A 20,295-nucleotide genomic window follows, 5' to 3' on the forward strand; every position below is an offset into this window, starting at 1 on the left:
TATCTTAAAGTCTTACAAAAAAGACAATTCTTTAAGATGACCATTTTTTCCAGACACAACCGCTTTTAAGTAAACTTTATCCTCTAATACCTTGCAGAAACACATTAAACGCCAAGCAAGAGGAGTGCTGCCATGCTGTTTAAGAGATGTGGGTTTAGTTCCATACCCCACTACAGACTTTCTGTGTGATTTCCAGCAAGCCCCTTGGGCTCTGCACCTCTGTTCTCCACCTGAAGAAAACAACAGTCATCAGATTTAACCTCTGAATGCCTCTGGCACATAAACACTTCTGAGGTCTTCCATCCTTAGCGATGGAGGCATCTTGAAGGATGCATTAGCTGTTTTGCTCACTCTTCAAGAGAAAAACATCCCGCATCCCAGCTATTCTCAGCAGTAGGCTACATAACCCCACAAATCTTTGTGTTTTCTTTACAACAACAAGCTTGCAAGCAGAAAGAAAAAAGCTATTGGGTTAGGTGTGCCTCATACCAGGAGCAGGAATACCAGCGTGGGGGACAAAGCCAAGGTTGTTACCTCACTTCAACTCCACCAGCTTGAGCAGAAACTGCAAGGGCTCACAATATCTTAAAACATGCTGACATTGAGGGATTTCTCCTCCTCCTTTCTTTTCCGTACAAAACTTCTACAAGGTCAAAAAAGCCTGCCTGTTCAGATGATGTGGGATTGAATAGGTCCCTTTGCAAAGGCAATGAACAATGTAGATGACTATTAAAAGCAATATAAGCCTCTTGCACATCATACAGCAACTCTACAGATTCTATTTAATATTTTTAATTTATTATGTTGCTGTGTTCAAAGAACTTAACAGTGACCCTAACATGCATTACCATTTATCTATCACTACATGCTTCATCACAAGAAATTTCTCTCAGAAGGAGATCTCTTGACATGCAAACCTTTAGATGAATTACTGCAATGTTTTAAAATATACCATACTGCACAGGAAGCATTGACAAAGGACGGAGTGGGGGCGGCGGCGACAGAGAAGGAAAGTGACCAAACAGATTGGTACCAACTCAGATGTGTCAAAGTTTATGCCTGTAGCTGGGTTAAAGAAAAAAATCTTTGAGACAAATACATTGTTAATACTCCATTTGGAAAACCTGAGGCAGCATCCAACCCTTCTACAAAACAATGCCTGGTAAGTAATTTATTAGAACAATGGTAGGTCTAGTTTCTTACAGATTCAGTCAATGCTGATATCTAAAGCTCTAGTTTTAACCTCTCCCTACAAGTCTTCCCCTCACCATTCTCCAGTCCGTAATCAGGGCTGGGCTCATGCCCATTTTCTTCCACAAGCAGAGCAGTGACAGGGTCTCTTTCCCACCAACAATTCTGATAGAACTTAATCATTTAGATTTCTAATTTGTTCCACATTTTGAACCACAGAACCCCTAGGGCAGGAAGGGACCTCGGGAAATTCTCTAGTCCAACCCCCCGCTCAAAGCAAGATCAGCCAGGAGATCTCAACCAGTTCGCTCAGGGCCACATACAGTGCAGTCTTGAAAAACTCTAAGAACAGACCTTCCACAAACTCTTTGGGAACTTGTCCCAGCATTTAATTTAGTTTAGTTTAACTTTGCCACAGAATTCAAAACTTACTGGCAGGTAATGGAGGAAGATGAGACAAGCAGACAACTGAGATGCATAAGGCTTGTTTCCATAGAAAATGGGCTGAGAAAGAAATGCCAAAACTACACAAATATTTATAGCTACGTGTTTATGTAGAGGAACCGATAATTGTACTTACAGGACTCAAGATAAACATATATCCTAGCATTATGAAAGCAAAGGGAATAAACCAGATTTTACAAAATTAACTAAAGCTCAGGCATAAAGTTAATGACAACTTCAATCTCTTTATCCTTGTTTATTTAAAGTATAGAAAGCAAAACTTTTTAGTGGACACAAAAAGTAAAAACTTTGGCTAGCAAAAATAGTCAAATGCATGTGCATTTTAAAAGGGCCAGAAGACTATTGTCCTGTAAGGTATTATTTCACTCTTCAAAGCGAACACATTCTTATATTCCTTTAACCAACTTATAATCATGGATAAAAATCCCACTGCAACACTTATTTAAACTGTTCTAATAGGATTTTCTCTAGGTCATTAAAATCACACTTTTACAGTCTTCAAGAATAGGTCTAACAACTAATTCAAAACCCTCTTAGCAGCATCACCTGCTTCCAAAGGCTTAGAGTTCAGGAATGATCATGTCGTGCTGTGCCGTCCAGTCAGAACCACACAAAAAGCAACAGCTTCTCCTCCATGTCAAGGTAAGAGCCTTCTTACTCCAAGAAGTCAGAGCTGCTGACTTTCAGCACTACCCAGATTTAGTCCCTGAAAACATATGCAAGCCTGGGTCACAAAATTCACCTCTGGTAATTTGATTGCCACTATCCGATCTGTAGAACTGAGCATTACATATGGATATGAACTGCATGTTCATAATAGCTTTTATTTGATTACTTTTTGAAGAATTTGACCTTTTGCAGTGAGCCTAGTTCAGGTCACTTAAAACTTAAGAAAAAGTAAAATAAAAATAATGGGATTAAGAGGCAAACAACCTGGCATAAATTTCTGCTCCCTCATCAATCCCTGTGTAGAAGCTCAAGCAGACAGATACCAGAGTTTATATGATATTGCATAGCCTGAAGAGAATTTCTGTGTCTAGTACGAAGCAGAGATTTCTTTGTTGCCCTAGTAACCAAAGAAGAATACAGCTTAATGTCCTTCAAGTTAATAAAAATATCCTACAATGCTTATATGAAAACTTTGCAAAAAATGCTCTGTTGAGACATATTTTCCTCACAAAGGTACAACTGGGTTATGACTCCAGGTATTTTTCAGAAGACAGACTATTTTACAGAATCTCTAAGCCACTGGCCATGCCAGTATAGTGAACCAATTTAGGAGAAAATAGTACTAGTTCTATCATTTTCTCTTTTACTTCAGAAGTAGTATTATGACTTCATATCCTTTTTGACTATAGTAAAGCCCTCTTTTACCAAAATAAAATTTGTCACCAACAAAGAAAAAAACCAGACATGAATCCGAAAGCCTTGACTAGTTTCATTAGCAGATGCACTGAAAGCCTGCTCGCTCCTGCTGAGTTTCTACCAGAAGATTTGACTTCTGACTTGGGAAAGAAAACCATTCTGCTATGACGGCAGAAAGTTGGTGGCACTCACCTCACAGAATAATTTACCTAATTACCATAAGCCTGGTTTAAATAAGTGGAATGTTTGAATGAACAGAGCACCAAGAAGGTTTTCTCCACAGTTTTCAGAAGTGACTTCCATCTTTAACAACTCAACTTTGTAACTACAGGAATTTGATTCAAAAAGAGCACACCAGCTAGTTAAGTGAAACCACTTTCATATCTAAACATGAATATACAAAAATAAGAGCTTTTGAAGTCATGTGGGTGTTTTTTGTTTGGTTTTTTTTTTTAAATTTGTTTGTTTGGGTTTTTTTTAAATAAGTTTTGGTTAATCTTCAAGTATAAAATACTACCTCCCAGCATACTACCTGTATGCAGCAGATATAAAGCATGATTTACTGACAATCTCTCTTCTATGTTGAACATAGACTTCAGAAATTATTTTCTTAGGAACAATTTTCATTCTTCCTACAGTAAGACAGATACCAATTGCAGAAAAAACCCAACAGACTATGGCATTCTAAATCAGCATCGCAAATACACTGGAAGACTTGAAGCTAAAATTTACCCATTCTAGTATCTAGAACCTTCCTTGTAAGAAGTTGTTTATAAAATGACATAAGATACAGGGTATCTAGCACATAAAATAGTAAAATCTAAACATTTTTTTCTTCCTTACGTGTATGTATGTATCTCTCAAATCTAATATTTGAGAAACTATTAAAATGAAGCCAGCTAGAATGAGGAGTGAGATATCCTTATCATCTCAGATATTGAGCTATTTATATTTTAACTACTATAGAAATGGTAATTTCTTTGGGTCTACTCTAGGTTAGAAAAAGCTCCCTTTTCCCAGAAGACTGTTACCAACCTGTCTGACAGCCATTTTATTGTCTATGAAGACACTCTGTGGCACTCAAACACCTTGAAGACCATTTTATACACGTTAACCCTATCAGCTATTAGGCCACGCCTGCACCAGCAAGGTTAGCCTCTGGGACTCTGTCACCACACAGCTGCCCACACCGATGCATCTCTGGGGCTTTAGGCACCTGGCTGCTTTGGCCAGTGCCAAAGTTGTGTCACCAATGGAGCGGGTGCATCAGGGTCAGAACCCAAGGCTCCCAGTTGTCAGCATTCCTAGGGCACTGGAGTGCCTCCACGCTGGCATTTTGCCCGTGGCTGTACACCAGCTGATGGCCTCTGTCACCCAAACAGACAGTTACTCAGCTAACGGAGAGGATGGGTTTTGCTAGCTGATAGAAAAAACAACACATGCATACGTGCGTGAGAAGGAGGGAGAGAGAAAAAGGATTAAAACCTTCACAACAAGAGGCTATGTCTAATACCGACATATTTTTTTTCAGAGAGAGGAAAAGCAAACAAGCCAGGCCAATGTAAATTATTTCTTTAAAATGCTGTGAATTCCCATATGGACACCAATTTTAATATTGCTGAAATTAGGGAAAAAAACTATGCGGCTTTACTTTGGTTTAACCAAACTTCTTCACAAAGTAACTTAATGAAAATATTTTCAGATGTGGACAAAGCCTATTTTAAATAGAAGATGACTGCAGAACCCAGTGAAATCCACATTTTGTTTTTTTTGTCCTGATGCCTGACCCCACAGAGTAGAAGACTGAGCAATCCATCTGCACATATATGCATATATTTGTGTATACACGTACACTTTAGCCATCTGTCTTTCTGTGTAAACTTATTTTTGAAGTGGCAACATTTAGGTAGGTACCAGTTTGTGAAAGATGCTGAACGATAATGTACTTTGTTTTATGCTGAGAAACAAAATATCACCCAATACTTACATGTCTATCACATTCTAGGTACGGAAAGGACAATAATTTGTATACCTACCCCTCAAAAGCAACAGTAATAATGGTAAGAAAATATTTAAGAAAGTTGGACTTCTTTTAAGAAAGAGCCTATATTTGAAGGTACCACACACCCTAGTGTCCCTTACACCTCCTTCGTTGAATCACTAATTGGTAACTAGAATTTCCTGAAAATAGGCCACTAATTATTTTTCCACATTAAGTTGTCCTATGCAGAAAGACCATTTCAATTAATATGAAGGTATATGCAGGGGTGTGAAGCCCAGACTGTTCCCAGTCCTTTTAATCTAACCACATTTCTTGCAGACAGACAGAAAGTCTTTCAAAGGAAGGCGTTTTGATCATCTCTGGGAGAAGAATGTAGACTTCAATTACCAGTCCAATTATCCCAACTAGGAAGGCAATACAATTGCTTAATTTTAGAGTAATAAGGGACTTTCAAGGTGTGCCTTCTCAGCTTTCATCCAAGATTGAGCTTTCCATTGTCCCTCTCTGGCAGATGAAGCTACTGTGATAGCAGTCACTATTTCTCAATAAAAACCATCTGGAGGAGAATTAAACATACGCTAGGTTCAGTGATTTCACACCTTTAGGTGATTTGTTTTCTTTCTTGAATATGCTCATCTCAATGTAAAAAAAGGATGCTTTTTTGTATATTTTAGCCAAATACAGTTTACTAGGGTTGGAACAAGATAAAGAAAAAAAGCAATATCCTGCAATAAACAGCAAATTGTATTGAATAACGAAGTTCTTGACAATCCATGGAAAGAATACAGGGTAAACTATTCCTCCACACCACACCACCCCCCGCCCCCAAAGTCGGGTTGTCTTTCCTATGTTGAGTCTACAAGGTAGCAATTCTTCCCAGAGGCGAAAACTTTGTAACCACAATTTTTTTTTCCTCAGCGTATTCGTATCAGGCCTAGGGATACACCAGTAAGCCCTGCAATAAATAGCAGGCACATCAGCCTCCTTCCCTCTTCCGTGTGTTCCAGAGCAATCTGGACCTTTTAAGTTCAAGTACCCTTTCAAGTACAGCTTTCTGTAAATTTTATTTTCCTTTTCAGAACAGTTACATTGTAAACTTTGGTAGGTAAAAACTGAATTATGTGGATTTTTCTAATCAAAGAGTTTCAGAAGTATAGTAGGAGGAAGCAGTCAGGAGAAACCACCTTTCCATCATCAGATCAGACTACCATGATGCTTATCTTGAGCTTCTGGTGATATAATTTTAGACAGGTAATGGTATTTTGAACATGCCCACTACAGCTTAGTAGTATGATTGAGGGTTCATACTGTCTGCAAGTGCCAGTCCCTTCTTTCCCTTGAGAAAGGACCCTGCTTTTAGTTAAACATTCACATTATGTGTCCTGTCTATACACTATTACAGCTGCCCAGCAGTTGAACTCTGGGCAATTACAAACGTAACAGACAGTGTAAATCAAAAATATGGACAGAACAGTAGCTCCAGTCCATCAGGAAGCTGTCCAAGGACTGTGTTTGCTCGCTATGGTTCCTGAAAACCACCCTAGCACAGATGTGGAACAAGTCCAACAATACTCCAATTATGTGGTCACTGCAGAATCTGAGGCATAGGGCCTGATGGCAGCTGGACTAGTTCCACAATAATGCCAGACCTTTTAGTAAAAACTGGTACTCCTGAGACGTAAGAGGAACAGCATTACTTGCCAACAGTTGCTGACAGACTCATCTGATGGGTAGCAAACTTCTGACTTTGGTTGCTATGAGATCTGGTTACAGAGAACACTAGAAATAAAAGGGTTACAAGAGGTTTGACTAAAAACTGCTAGATGGTGAACAGACTCATTAGAAATTTGCAGCAGCTACACAGTAAGACAGTGATACTTTGGTAAGCAACAGAGGCTACACAATCCCAGATGGAATGACTATAATGTATATAGTGCCCGATTAGAGGCAAGACCATTAGATATCCAGTCATACAGTCCAGGCAAAATTGTAATCTGATCCATAACGTTATCTTTAAAGGCAGCAGAGGGTTCTTCAAACCTAAGTCCATCAAAACATAGCCACTCATTCATCACATCAACAGGCAGCTTAACTTCTCCACAATTTGAATAAAATTTGGGAATATTTGGATTGAGTGAAATTCCAGAACGTGCCATCATGCCTAAATTTTATGGTACACCACTGAGGATCAAGGAGCAGAAGGCTATCTATTCTCATATGGCCAACCTGTAACAACTACTGGAAAAGCAGATGATATGAAGGTAGCCTGCTGAGTGTCTGCAGCTTTTAATGTTAAGTGAGGCTGCAGACCCAAACTAGGAAAAACACAGAAAAGATGCCTATGAAGAGTAATTAATCAAGTTCCTTCATGTTTGATATTTAACATTAAAACTCTGTGGACTCTCGGCAGGCTATCTTGATATCACTTGCTTCTCCAGTTTCTTCCTAGGAAAGAGTCTATCATGCCTCACACAACTATTTGTATAAGGATAGCCACCTAAGCAGATTCTACTCCAAATATAATGTTATAATCAGCTATATAATATAACCTGTGCATAGAACTCCCTTTCTAGGGAAGGAAGGCATCTGAAGTACAAGGATGGTCAAGCCCATGCTGTGATCATCAAGTCTGTGGTCTACTCCATATTCTGTACTAACAAGAGCCATACAAAGGCATTCAGGAACTCACTGCTCAAAACGTAGGGAATGAAACTGATGTGAAAAAGCAAGAGGTAACTAGAGGAAAACATTCTGATGGACAATATTTCTGGGTTTGAATGCAAAACCGAGGTAGGTAAATATACTGGGACACCAAAAGAATTTAGGGACCTGTGTCCAAAAGACTGCTCCACAAAATTTCGGCCTACCCCCTTAATTTCTTGACAAGCCACATCCATCTAAGGTTTTTGTCAAAATAAGGTAGCTGCCTGAAGGCCTGCAGCTGTGCAAGCCCAGCTGAGACATATACTGGAACGACAAGAGTGTCACACACCTAAGCTCTCTTGGGATTTAGAGATGAGGCATGCACGCAGCCAAGCCTCTTGAGAGGCCTAATTCACTAAGCATTCCTCTGTGAATCTAGCAACAGACCAACAGTAAGATAATAACAAACACAACAGATATCACTTCCACACGAAGCCATAGGAATAAAAGCAAGTAGTGGCAATGCTGTTTCTCACATTTAATGTGGCAGTACAGTGATTACAGCACCGATCAAGGAGGTGAAAGACATGCACCATACATCATCTTTAGTCCTGGGAGTTAGGCTATAACTCCATAGGACAGAAGACTGCCCTAACCACTAAGCTACAAGCAAGGTTGAGAAAATACTCCTCAATCTTCCTGTTGAAGATGAGCCACTATGAAGGCAAATACAAATACATGAAGGCAAACACTCAAATCCCAAGGGAACAACAACAGAAAAAGACCAGGTACACAAGTTGAAGAAAGGGGACTGAAACCCAGGGACTTCTCAGGACTGCTTATTCACTTTAGATAGAGAAGTCATTGCAAAAATACAAAATAAATATCCCATATAGTGAATAGCCACTAGAAGACTCCACTAGTCCAGGTGACCACAAGATTTCAGGAAAGGCCAGCTGTTGCTCCATGATGACACAGTGGTTTCCATTTCTCTCACATTCTTTCAGAATTAAGTGTTTTGATCAGTGAGTGGGCCTGCCTCTTGAGAAATTTGACATACATAAGGAGATAGTCCTGTTGCAGCAAACCACTTGAACTACACATCTCACAGCAAAGCAGATTCCTGAAGAACTGACAGAGAAAAACACGAAGCTATTTTGCAAGACCCATTTCTCATCTATTTCTCAGTGAAATGCAAGAAAAGAGAAGGCTGACATTGATGGGAAAAAAACAAACTAAACACCCAAAACTCCCTGCATCTCCTCCAGTCCATTGCATGTTCCAAAGAGGAATGCCACAATACCCTGCTTTGGAGAGCACCCTGCACACTTGGCACAAAACCAAAACCAACCTCCCCTACCCCCAAAACCCCCACTGTATACTGATGAGGTTATGGTTAAAGAACCTGAGGAGATCAATCAGATTTAAGTGGTACTACACTGACCTTCCCCCTAACAACACACCCAAACGGACAAAAGCAATGGCAGAATTAATTCCAAATTACTGCTTAGATTTCAACTGTGGACCGCAGTGTTAACCCAGCAGAAGGTGACTCATGCTCCTCTCTTCCAGGCATTGTAGGGAGTAACCTGCATGTCAGCTACTAATAATCTAACTGCTTCTGAGACTAGCAGAGCAGATGCCTTCTTTAAGCAGTGAGATAGAGAGCCTGGATTTGATCAGAGACTGAGAAGCACTCAGACTAGTTAGATTTCCCCCCTCCCAGGGATTAGGTGGGGGTATGAAAGGCATCCGATAAAATGGTCCAGAAGAAATAGTTCAAGGGGATCATGTTCTGCCCTCCAAATTCTTTTTTAAAAGACATTTAATTCCTAAAGTTAAAAAAAAACAACAAACCAAAGACACAAAAAACCCCACCTTTTGACTGGTTTTTAGCAGACTTATTACAGCAGAAGAGGGGCAAATTTTGAACCTGGAGACAGAAGATTACTACTAGTAAAACCCTTTACAACATCAAGTCCTTTTGGCAGTAGGAAGTAATCCACAGACTGAAAACACAACTTCTTAAAAAGTGTACAAAAAGCAGTACACAAATAAGGACTGCTGTCCTGTAGTTCAGAAAATACACACGTCAAAGATTCTGCATCATGGCCAAGTGCAACTGAATACTGGGGGTGGGGGGGGGACCCAAACAAAAAACACAAACAAACCACACCACAGATCTTTTTCCCCACTCATTTATAACTTTTGGGTAAAATGGTATAAACCCCAAATATCTCATATTCATTGTTTTGTTCTGACAAAAACAACAAGCTTCTAAAATTTAAAAATTAAATTGGAAACATGGAAAGGGAATTTCAGAAGAAAAACAGTTCTTGAAGAAAGAATTTATGCATTTCTAGATAGGTCTTACAAAGTCCATAGCTTTTTCAAAAGAAAAAAGCATTCCAATTATTTGCACATTTATAAAATGTTTCAAGTAAGATTTTGTACAGCAGCTAAAAGGATGTTATAGCAATGTGGGAAACTGCAACCAGATCTAATCAGATAAAGTAGATTGGTCAGTCTTGGCTTATCCTCCACACTATAAAAAATATTACGAGTAACAGGGCAAACAGTACACTCTCCTACCAAGACTTGCACTTTACAGCAAGTGCACATATAGCCCAGAGGTGATCTATGTGGCTCTTTCTTGAAAGCACCTTTTCTTGCAATTAATCTGAAACCCATGACCAAAGATGCTCTTCACAACATTCAGAGCACTTCCAAGTTCAGTGCCCTCATCCAATTCATTTCCAGTTCAAATCAAATTGTAGTTGAGTTGATACTCACATGGGAATCTCAGACACTGTTAATCTTTTAGTTAAGGGGGCTACCTGTTAACCAGAACAATAACAGGAAGTCACCAAACCATTCTATAAAGTAAGAGTTACATTTTATTTTACCCCAGACCACCACCCCTAAGCTATTACTTTCTGATATTTTAAAATGCTTTGATGTCTGCCTCATTACCTGTATTTTTTCTGAAGATAACGACAATATTTTAAAAGACATTAAAGCTCTATCTACATGATGCAAGCAATGTTTCAAAACAAGCTAACCAAGTATAAAAACACTCCTTTCTTCTGTCCTTCGTCTGATCTTTCACCTAGTCTAGGCCTAATCAAGACAAGAATTAAAACACTGTCACCATTGCATTTTTAAAGAGTACAGCACCAACTAACTGAACTAGCCCCATGACATTAAAGTTGAGAAAGGATAACATGCTCATACCACACCTTTAATTCTCTTGTCTAGACTGGGATTTAAGACAACACATCTGCTAAAATGCAACCCATTGACAAAGAAAGCATTCTGAGTTGCATTGTAAACTGTACCTAGACTATACTGTTTGCCTTAGTGCAGCAAAAACTAAATAATAGTCCTGTATTGGAAACCTCTGGGGAAAAAAAAACGTAAAATAACAGACCAGCAGGAAGCTAATGAATAAGAGAATATGAAGAAGCAGAGAGCTATAGTTCTTGTTACCTTAAAAATCACGTAAATCTTTGTACAAGTCACTACGTGCTAGGATAATTTTGCACTGCAGTCCCAATTGCTTCCCTATTCTCTCTCAAAACCTTATCATCACATACCACCTACACAATTTACAAGAAGAAAAAAGTGGGGGGAGAAAGGGTGTTTGAGCAATTCTTGCAATATTTCAGAAATGAAATAACCAGTAACCCCAGGTTTGTCTTAGGTGCAAAAAATAAAAATCTAACACTGAATTATTAAGAGGAAAACTAGAAAAGGAATGGATTTAATGACTTTTGGGAGAGCCACCTACTCAGACATTGCAGATTTTATTCATCTGAAAACTTTCAGTCCCCAAAGAATGTCTATATTTGAAATTTCAGTCCAAAAAGTATGCCTCTAACATAAGAGCTTTAACTAAAAATACTGCTACCCAGAATGTTTTCTGTATGACCAAACAACAAAATTTGTTTCTATCCACATACTATCCAACTGAAGAGTAGAGAATCATGGTTATTTTGAAAGAAAAGATGCAAGTTACTGCCAACTGTGTTGGCTATAAAAAACAGTATTTAAAGAATTATTGTCCTCTAGGCAAAACAGAAATTCAAAGCAAAACAGAAATTCTAATGAGCGATGATTTTTTTTGATAAAATTTTCCAAATATTCATTGCAAAAATCTGTGTCAAAACAGCTTAATGAATAGCAAGATAGCAAACATTCAACCCCAAGCATTAATACTATATTACTGTACTAAACTATGAAAGCCATTAAAGTCACTGTTATATTTGGTTGTTAAAGCATTAAATAGCATTTTTACAACACAGACACGATCAAGCAACACTGCACAACTGCAAACAAATTTAAGAAGTCTTGCCACATACTATTCTACTATCTGACAACTGTAGCTATCCATATTTACTCACACTCCTCTACAACAACGTGAGCTACAGCAGCAAATAAGATCTGAAAAGACAAGATGCTGCTAAGTGATACAGGCATCATTAAAAAAAAAGATATGCTAGACTCTAAACTAGCACAATCTAAACTAAACATGCAAACAAAAGGAGTTTGCCTACCTGGCTTTTTCAATAAAAGTCCAAAGAACACCTAAAAAGCAGGAGGGGATAAAAAGATTTATTTTCAGTGCCCACATGTGAAGCTATTGTGTCACTTTACCTTATAAAGAAAAATAAATCTTGGAAAGGAATACCTATACAATTAGCTGGGGGGGTGGGGGGAAGCAGCAAGGCAGGGAGGGGGGAAGCAGCCAAAAAAAAAAATTAGAGGACTCTGGTTGTAATCATGGTCTCAAATTTTATTGTTTCCACAGAAAGTGACTCAAAGTAGCATGAATATTTCAGACTATCAAGAAAGTGTGTGTGTGTGTGTGGAGAGTCAAGAGAACCCTGCAAATATGGAATTCAGTTCAAAAACTTCTACAGGAAAACATAAAGGTAATAGGTACCGAAGATGCATGAGCACCTTGAAATACCTGAGTTTAAGACTAAGCCAAGCAACTTTAAAATAATCTTCTACAGTTTAAAATGGCACACTGACAGAGACATTTTTTAGAGGATTGTCTATGTATGAATTCCCCAGTTAAATCAAGAAACCTATAATTTTGTCTGACAGAATTAGCTCATTAATTTCAAATTAAAACAAAGGTAGATTCCCTAAAAAAAAAATCTAAACTCTATAGAGCCAGAAAGAAGTGTTGTAAAGCTATTCTAAAAGCACAAGAGCACAAAGAGAAACAAAATCTGAGTTTAAAACTAAATAAATTTTACAGTAATGTCTTGTATCCTGCAAACATGTACTCTATTACAGACACTTTCTAGGGGACGGTCTACATTTCAGTTCCCTAGTAAGACACACGAGATGGCCATGCAGCTGGAGGCTGTTATATACAGGGTCAATTTGATGTGACTGACTACTTGTGTTTACCACTTCTTTACATCTCTACAGATGCTTAAAATATTTATATTTTCTTCTTGTAAATTGATATGGTTCTTACCTGAGAAACCACTATCCATAGGTCTCCCTTAAAAAAACAAAACAAAAAAAAACCCCAAACAAACAAGAGGCCAGTACAGCTCTTCTGTTGTACTTAAATATTTTAACACAATGGCTGATGTGTGCACCATGTCAGAATTCCGTTCAGGTTCCTACGCTTTCTTAGAAATATGTACAAGTGTTTGAAGGGATTTAAAATCCATTAATCTGTTCTTGCAATGAAGTGCTAAGTTTCATCTGATGGGTGCACAAGTGTGGCCGGCAGCTTGGCCAGGCATCCTGTGGTGGATAGGGACCGTTCTTAATACCTGCCCTGCCTCTTTCACTTAAAGATGAGCACTCTAATCAATCCACTACATTGAGATTATTGCAAAGGAAAAAAAAAAAAACCAAAAGAAAATAAAACAAAAAAACCCCCAAACTCATGCTAAAAAATATTTCAGGATTTCAGTCTGTTCTTACTTCTAAGATCTCTACACGGCTAGCACCTATGAAAGTTCCTGCACATTTGTCAACCTTTTGTGTATGGTACTTCAGCAGGAACAGTATTTTCCAAGTTTCACTTCTGAATACTTTGGTATTTCTTCCTGGAAGGCTGGAACTGCTTTTGTGGTTGGATGGGTCAAAGCAGCGTTTATGAAGATTTCTCTAAATAGTCTCAAAATCAGAAAAAAAAACTTTCTTAAAATAAAAAAAAGGTGAGAAATATGTAGAATTTCAGAAAACTGGTAAATTCAACCTTGCTTAAAGAGTACAGTGAAGAGCTAAAGAACAAACTAATCTATTTCATCTCCTCAAAACTGTCTGTTTACTGACAGTCATCTGTATGATCATATTAGCTAGTTTTAATGAGGATCTGGACCCCAATGTGCTAAGTGGTCTGACTGAAAAACATACTTAGTTTTCACAGTACGTGGAAAGCAACATTTTAAAACTCGACATTTGAGCAATTTGTAATTTCGAGTATAGTTTTTCAGACTTAATCACCATTAAGTCACTAAATACATCAATTATCATTGACTCAAGATGCTGATTTCACAGTTAATATATTTCAATAATTACACCCTTTGTATGTTTTAAACTGCCACACAGAATCCCTAGACTGGGAGGCAGACTGTCATCCTGACGATAAACACCACCACAAAGAACATTCTGAACTGGGAGACACATTTCTGTGATATTTCATAGCAACACACCTATATCATTTAGTCTGCATTTTCAGCCAATCTACATTAATAAATTTTCTGGTCTTTGCTAGAGAAAAGGGAATAGATTAATGAAAAGTGATTTTTTTTCCCCCACTACTTGAAATAAAGCGTTTCTCAAAAATACTATGTTAAGGAGAACCTAACAGATCCTCCAAAACCTGAACGCAATGGTCCTGTCTTTAAAGCACTTGTCAGACATCTAGAGAAACTATTGCAAGTGAAGAACTCTGAATTAACTTTGTGAGTTCTTTTTTATCTCTGTGCTTTAGTTTTCTGCTTGAATAGAAATAGTAATACTTTTCTGTTTCATGGGGTTCTACTAAATATATATATATATTAAAGTCTGTAGGACAGGTTGAGAAATTACATTATTGAAGGCTACATAAGCACCTAGAACACACACCCAATGAGGTTTAAACATACTTTCGTGGGAGAAAAACATTGGGAAAGTCATATCCAATATTAAATTTCAGTATATGGTAAATATCAGCAGATTCTCTTCATCGAGCTTTCTAATCACACAAAAGACAAACACAAAATTGTTAGAAGTTACCTAACTCATTTTTCCATGAAAAAAATTACACTGCTTAATCTGGATGCTCACTACTTATGTCTAAACCTTGATATCTAACCAGGGTGTACCACTTCCAGTCTGTTTCATTTGACAGCTTCTGTTCTTCACTACAGGCCTTTGCTGGCATGGGCCCACTCATCCATTTTAGCCTTGCTCTCACAAACAAAAGGTTTCTCCAGAAAACAGCTCATTCCGAGACTACAGTGAGTTCTGTCTGCAACATAAACAACAATGACAGTTCTTTGCTGCCAAGCTTGCAAATCCATTTTGGAGGGAAAGAAGGTGTCAGAGTTCAGCACCTACAAATGCACAGATAACATATTTTGTGTAACATCTCACCAGGAGGCAGTAAAGCAGCAGTTGATTCCCTTTACCCTTCTTGTATACAGAAAGGAGTATCCTTCAAAGCTATCATAAAATTATTATGTATGCACCATCTTGCCAACACTACAAGCCCTAAGCATGTGCAAGAACCAGAAGGAACAAGGCTTAATGGGCATATTTGGCACAAGTGGGATCCAGAAACTGCTACTAGGTGCCTGAAACACTCAGATCATGGGGTGGAACAATGCATTTCAGATATGCAGTCAATTGTACAGTAAATAGGATCTGCCAAACTGTTTACTTAGCACCTATCATTAGCAGTGATAACAGATTCAAACAAGCACGGAGGCACTCTTAAATTCCTAAACCCAAAGACCAGCCTTATACCTTCAGTCTCATTCTGCACAACCCACCACCCTACATTAGGGCACAATCCCCCTGTCCTCCTACCTTCTGATTACACTCCTTATCCAGCAAAAAGGACATCCACAGCTTCACTCTCCTGGGGGACATCCCCCTTCATCAGTTTCCTGCCCCCAGGTACTGTCACGGAAGCACACATTCCAGACAAGCAGGGCTAGTTGCAGGAACTGCAAGAAGAGCTGATTGCAGAAGCAATTGCTTTGTACAACACAAGCTAGAGCCAAGCCACTCCTTGGGTAGAAACTATTGTAAGACACAGCATCTGGAGGCACAAGAACAGCAGCTGTGATTTTGTACCACTGAGATCCTTCATCCAATGCCAGCAGCATGCTGCACAGCGGGAAGCTCTGGCCCAGAGTGCAGTGAGCACTTCTGAAGCCTTTTCCTTCTCCTCACCCTATGTGGAGGCAGTGCTGCTGCGGGTGCACCCATCCACTCAGAACTGACAGGGCTCCCTTAATGAAGGTAACGCACCTTGTCTCATTCTTAGAAAGATCTAGACAAAAAGGTTTTATTTACTTTGAAAAAAAGAATACAGTTTACATTTAAGCCATTTCCCAGGAAAAAATATTAATTACCTGTTTAAAAACTACAGAGGCATTCTCTGCTCTTGTTAAAGATGTGCACCATGCCTGAAAGGGATGCAAGGCTCCCACACCACACAAGGAAGCTTGGCTTCATAGTTTTGCCATTAGGAGAGTTCTCCACAGACTGGGAGACCTGGATTTCAGTCCTGTTTCTAAGTCTATTTATGCATTTTTTAATATTAAATAGTCATCTAATGAGAAGAGAAACTATACTGGCAAGAGTGATCTCAACCTCTTCTAACCACTGGCTTCAGAGTTAAGTAAAGGTCCACTTGTTTCCTCTCTTTCATTCACGAACATGTCATTCATTCCTATAAAGTAACTCAACTTCATCAGGTGGCTTGAAGGACTCCCTTCGCTTAGTTTGGCCTCTGGTATGTGGTGGTTAGACCAGGGAAGCATAAGGCCCAAGCGTGCATCTCAACCCTAAGAGGGAGTTTCACCTGGCTTTTCTACTTCTTGGGAGAGTAATTTTAATTACTCTCTAATTATATAATATCACAGGGATTCTTTCATCCAAAAAAAAAACCAACCCATGGACAACATGTAAAATGCAGAGACACATACCAGTTAGAGACCTGGCCAATTGGTTTTCAGGTACAATGAAAGTTCAGAGCTTTTTAGATCATGGTTTTGTATCAAGATAAGCATATAGTTGTAATTTTCTGGTACGTCTCATCCAAAACACCTAAGTAAACAGGACTATGAATATTTGTCTCTCAACATGGATTAAATGTATTTGTGCAACTGTAAATTATAATATAGAAGTCCTCCTACAGAGGCATATTATATCTGTAAATATGCATTCTTCCAGTTTAACTGGTAAAAAGGATGCAAGTGTAAGTCAACAGCACATTAGGTCTTACACTGCCTGAGAACTTAAGTTTCAAAACACAACAACAACACAACCCACAAATATATGATAAGGTAAGTTGACGAGGAAGGATCTGGTACACTTGCTGAAACTATATCTTTTTAATATTGCAAGTCAACAGCACGTCCCTCTCAACTACCACTCATTTAAAATTTTCAGGATTTCAGCTGTTTTTACTTTGCATAAAATAAATTTAGGATTAAAACACTGCTCATACGTCTTTCACAAAGTACCTAACCAAAAGCCAAAAGTTGAAGTCTTGCAGTAAAAAAGAAATGGCATAAGAAAAAGAGCAGCGTTTAGACCCACTCTGAGCAGTGCTGAGTCAATGTAACTATGGAAGTGCAAGTTGCTTCCTATTCTGCTTCACACCTATCTACAGCTTGTCAGCTGGGGTCTGAATGTAGACACTCCATTGCAAGGAACAGCGTAAACTGCAAAAGCCACAGCTAGGCATTCAGCCTAAATGAATTTATATCACTGATTAAACATAGGAAAACCAAAAGCATTTATTAATGAATAAAGTCTACTTTAACTACTTAAAGAAAAACTGTTATTCTATAAGGTACGTGTGAACAGTAAAGATAGTGAGGATACAGAAAATGCCTTTTCCATAATAGATTCAAGATAACTTTGTTACATTAGCCTTTAGAAATCCCCAGTGAAAAAGTCAGGACACACATGAAGAAACACCTACTACGAGGAAGCTGCAAGTCTCCCAAAATACCAGTGCTTTGTCTCCTCCCTCCCCTTTCCCCTGCTCACCCTCCTCCCCAATTTCAAAATACATCTTCCCCAGGCCTTGGTCTGGAATGGCAATTTCTGTGAACAGACTGTACCCAACCATATGATTAGCCATTATCACCTTTTTATGCTCCGCTCTACGTTAAGATGCAAATCCAACAGCTGTGGTCCAACTAAGTTATTTCCAAGGGTTTCCCTTTCAGATGTCCAAGCCAAATCTCAACCAGTTCTGTGACATAATTACAACCTCTCTCCACGGTCAGTAACAGATCTCAGTCTGCGATGATCGGGCCAGCGGCATTTTCTCATCCACGCTACAGTTCAAACGGTTGCTATGATTTTAAATGGTGCATCTACCCTTATTTTAGCGTGACTGGCTACATCTCAGCTGCTGACATCTAACTGATTGACGCATATCTAAACAACAGAGTGGTTATAAAAACAAACTGGCGGTATGCACCAGTGTTTTGCCGCTATGGATTCACTCGTAATAAGAGTGGCTGGCAACACGACTGTGGGAAATTTAAGAGAAACGCCGGCATAGGTAAGGCCTAAGGCTCCCAGCCGTTATCTCTTTACCAAGAAAGAGGCTTTGCGTTCTGCGCTTTTTAAGAGGAGCGGAAAGTTCACGGAAATACCTGTGCAGGTATCCGAAAAGGCAGATCTCTACCTGCCTTTGAAGAGACGCACCCGGGCGCTTCCCTTGCAAATCAGGTCCACTGAGAAAGTACACCCGAGGGCTGACCCGATGCAATACTGGGGAAACTGCTTTCCCCCCCACCCCCCGATGCAATACTGGGGAAACTGCTTTCCCCCCCACCCCCCCGGATACCGCCCTGGCACAGGCTGCCGCCTGCCATATTTCACACAGCAGCACCCCAAACTTATCGCCTCGTAAAAGCAAACGGGAGACACGGGGGGGGGGGGGGGAAGGGGGCGAGCAGGGGAAACCGCCGGAGCCCCCTGCCCCCGCCCCGCCACCCCTGCGGCCGGCGGCCGCCCACGGGGAGCCCGGGGCAGGGGGAACCAGGGGATCCTCCTGCCCCCCGGAGGAGGAAGGGAGGGCGGCAGGGAAGGAAGGAAGCGGCGGGGCAGGCACCTGAGCGGGCAGCGGGCAGGGCGTGGGCAGCCCCGGCGGGCCGGAGATCCGGGCACCGCGGGGCGTCCCAGGGCGGGGGAGGAGGGGACGAGGACGGGGGAGAAGGGGCGGCCCACAGGCCCCGGCGGGCCGGGCCGGGCCGGGCCGGGCCGCAGGTGGGCGTCGGGCGCGGCCACCGGAGGAGCGGCCGCCGGGCAAGTCACCTCTTGACGCGGATGATCTGGTCGCGCATGGGTCGGATGTCCTGGAAGCTCTGCTGGTTGACCAGGCTGTAGACGAGGATGAAGCCCTGCCCGTTCTTGATGTAGAGGTCCCGCATGGAGGCGAACTGCTCGGTGCCCGCCGTGTCCAGGATCTCCAGGACGGAGGGGGAGGCGTCCACCTCGATCTCCTTGCGGTAGAAGTCCTCGATGGTGGGGTCGTACTTCTCGATGAAGGTGCCGGTCACGAACTGCACCGTGAGCGCCGACTTCCCCACCCCGCCCGAGCCCAGCACCACCACCTTGTACTCGCGCATCCTCCTCCCGCCGCCGCCGCCGCCGCCAGCGCGGACCGACCGACCCGCACCTGCCGATGGTCCCTCCTCACCCTCCCGCCATGGGCCGGGCCGCGCTGCGCCGCCCCGCCCTGCCCAGCCCAGCCCGCCGCCGCCCCCGCTCCGCTCCCGCCCGCCCGCCCGCCCGGCGGATGCTGCCCGGCCGCGGCGGCTCCCGGCGGCGGGGCCGCGCTGACGGGCTGCGGCGCGGCTGAGGTGGGGCGCCGGCCCCGCCCACTCTTTCCCCTGTCGCCACAGCAACAGCCAACCGGCCGGCGCGCGCGCGCGCAGAGCGGGCGGGGGGCGCTGGGGAGGAAGAAAGAGCGGGGAGGCGGGCGGGCGGTGCCTCGTCACGTGGCACCTCCCCGCCGCTCACCCCCCCCCCCCCCCCGCCTCCCTTGCCCGGAGCGCGCCGGCCAACCGGAGGGCGTGGGAGCCGCACGTGACGCCGACGGCAGCCGCGACTCGGCGGGCGGCGGCGGCCCGGCCCCGCCCCTCCCCTCCCGTCCTCGCCCGGCTCTGTCACCATGGAGACAGCGGCCCGCCCCCACTCTCCACTAGCCGCTCTTCGGGCCGGCTCCGCGACACGCGCTTCTCGGGAGGCCAACCAGCGGCCGCGCAGAGGTCACGCGCCGGAGGAGGAATGAGCCAATGGGAGCGCGGGCTGCAGGAGAGCGGGGTTGGGCGGGAGTTCGCCGGCCCCGCGGCCGGAAGTGTCTGTCAGGGGCTGCGGTGGCGGCGGGGGGTGGTGCGGTGTGTTAACCCCTT

General features: G+C 41.9%; 1 protein-coding gene across 1 annotated transcript in view; it reads right to left on the minus strand.

Annotated features, from left to right (window-relative positions):
* Positions 1–19,608, minus strand: part of RAP2A (RAP2A, member of RAS oncogene family) — a 32,525-nt gene extending 12,917 nt beyond the window's left edge. Inside the window, exon 1 of the mRNA XM_064440663.1 lies at positions 19,196–19,608. Within this exon, the coding sequence (XP_064296733.1) occupies positions 19,196–19,509 (314 nt within the window). The 5' untranslated portion in view covers positions 19,510–19,608. The remainder of the gene's footprint in view (positions 1–19,195) is intronic.
* Positions 19,609–20,295: the final 687 nt, after the last annotated feature.

Source organism: Phalacrocorax carbo, chromosome 1 (assembly GCF_963921805.1).
Source record: "Phalacrocorax carbo chromosome 1, bPhaCar2.1, whole genome shotgun sequence".
Lineage (NCBI taxonomy): Eukaryota > Metazoa > Chordata > Aves > Suliformes > Phalacrocoracidae > Phalacrocorax > Phalacrocorax carbo.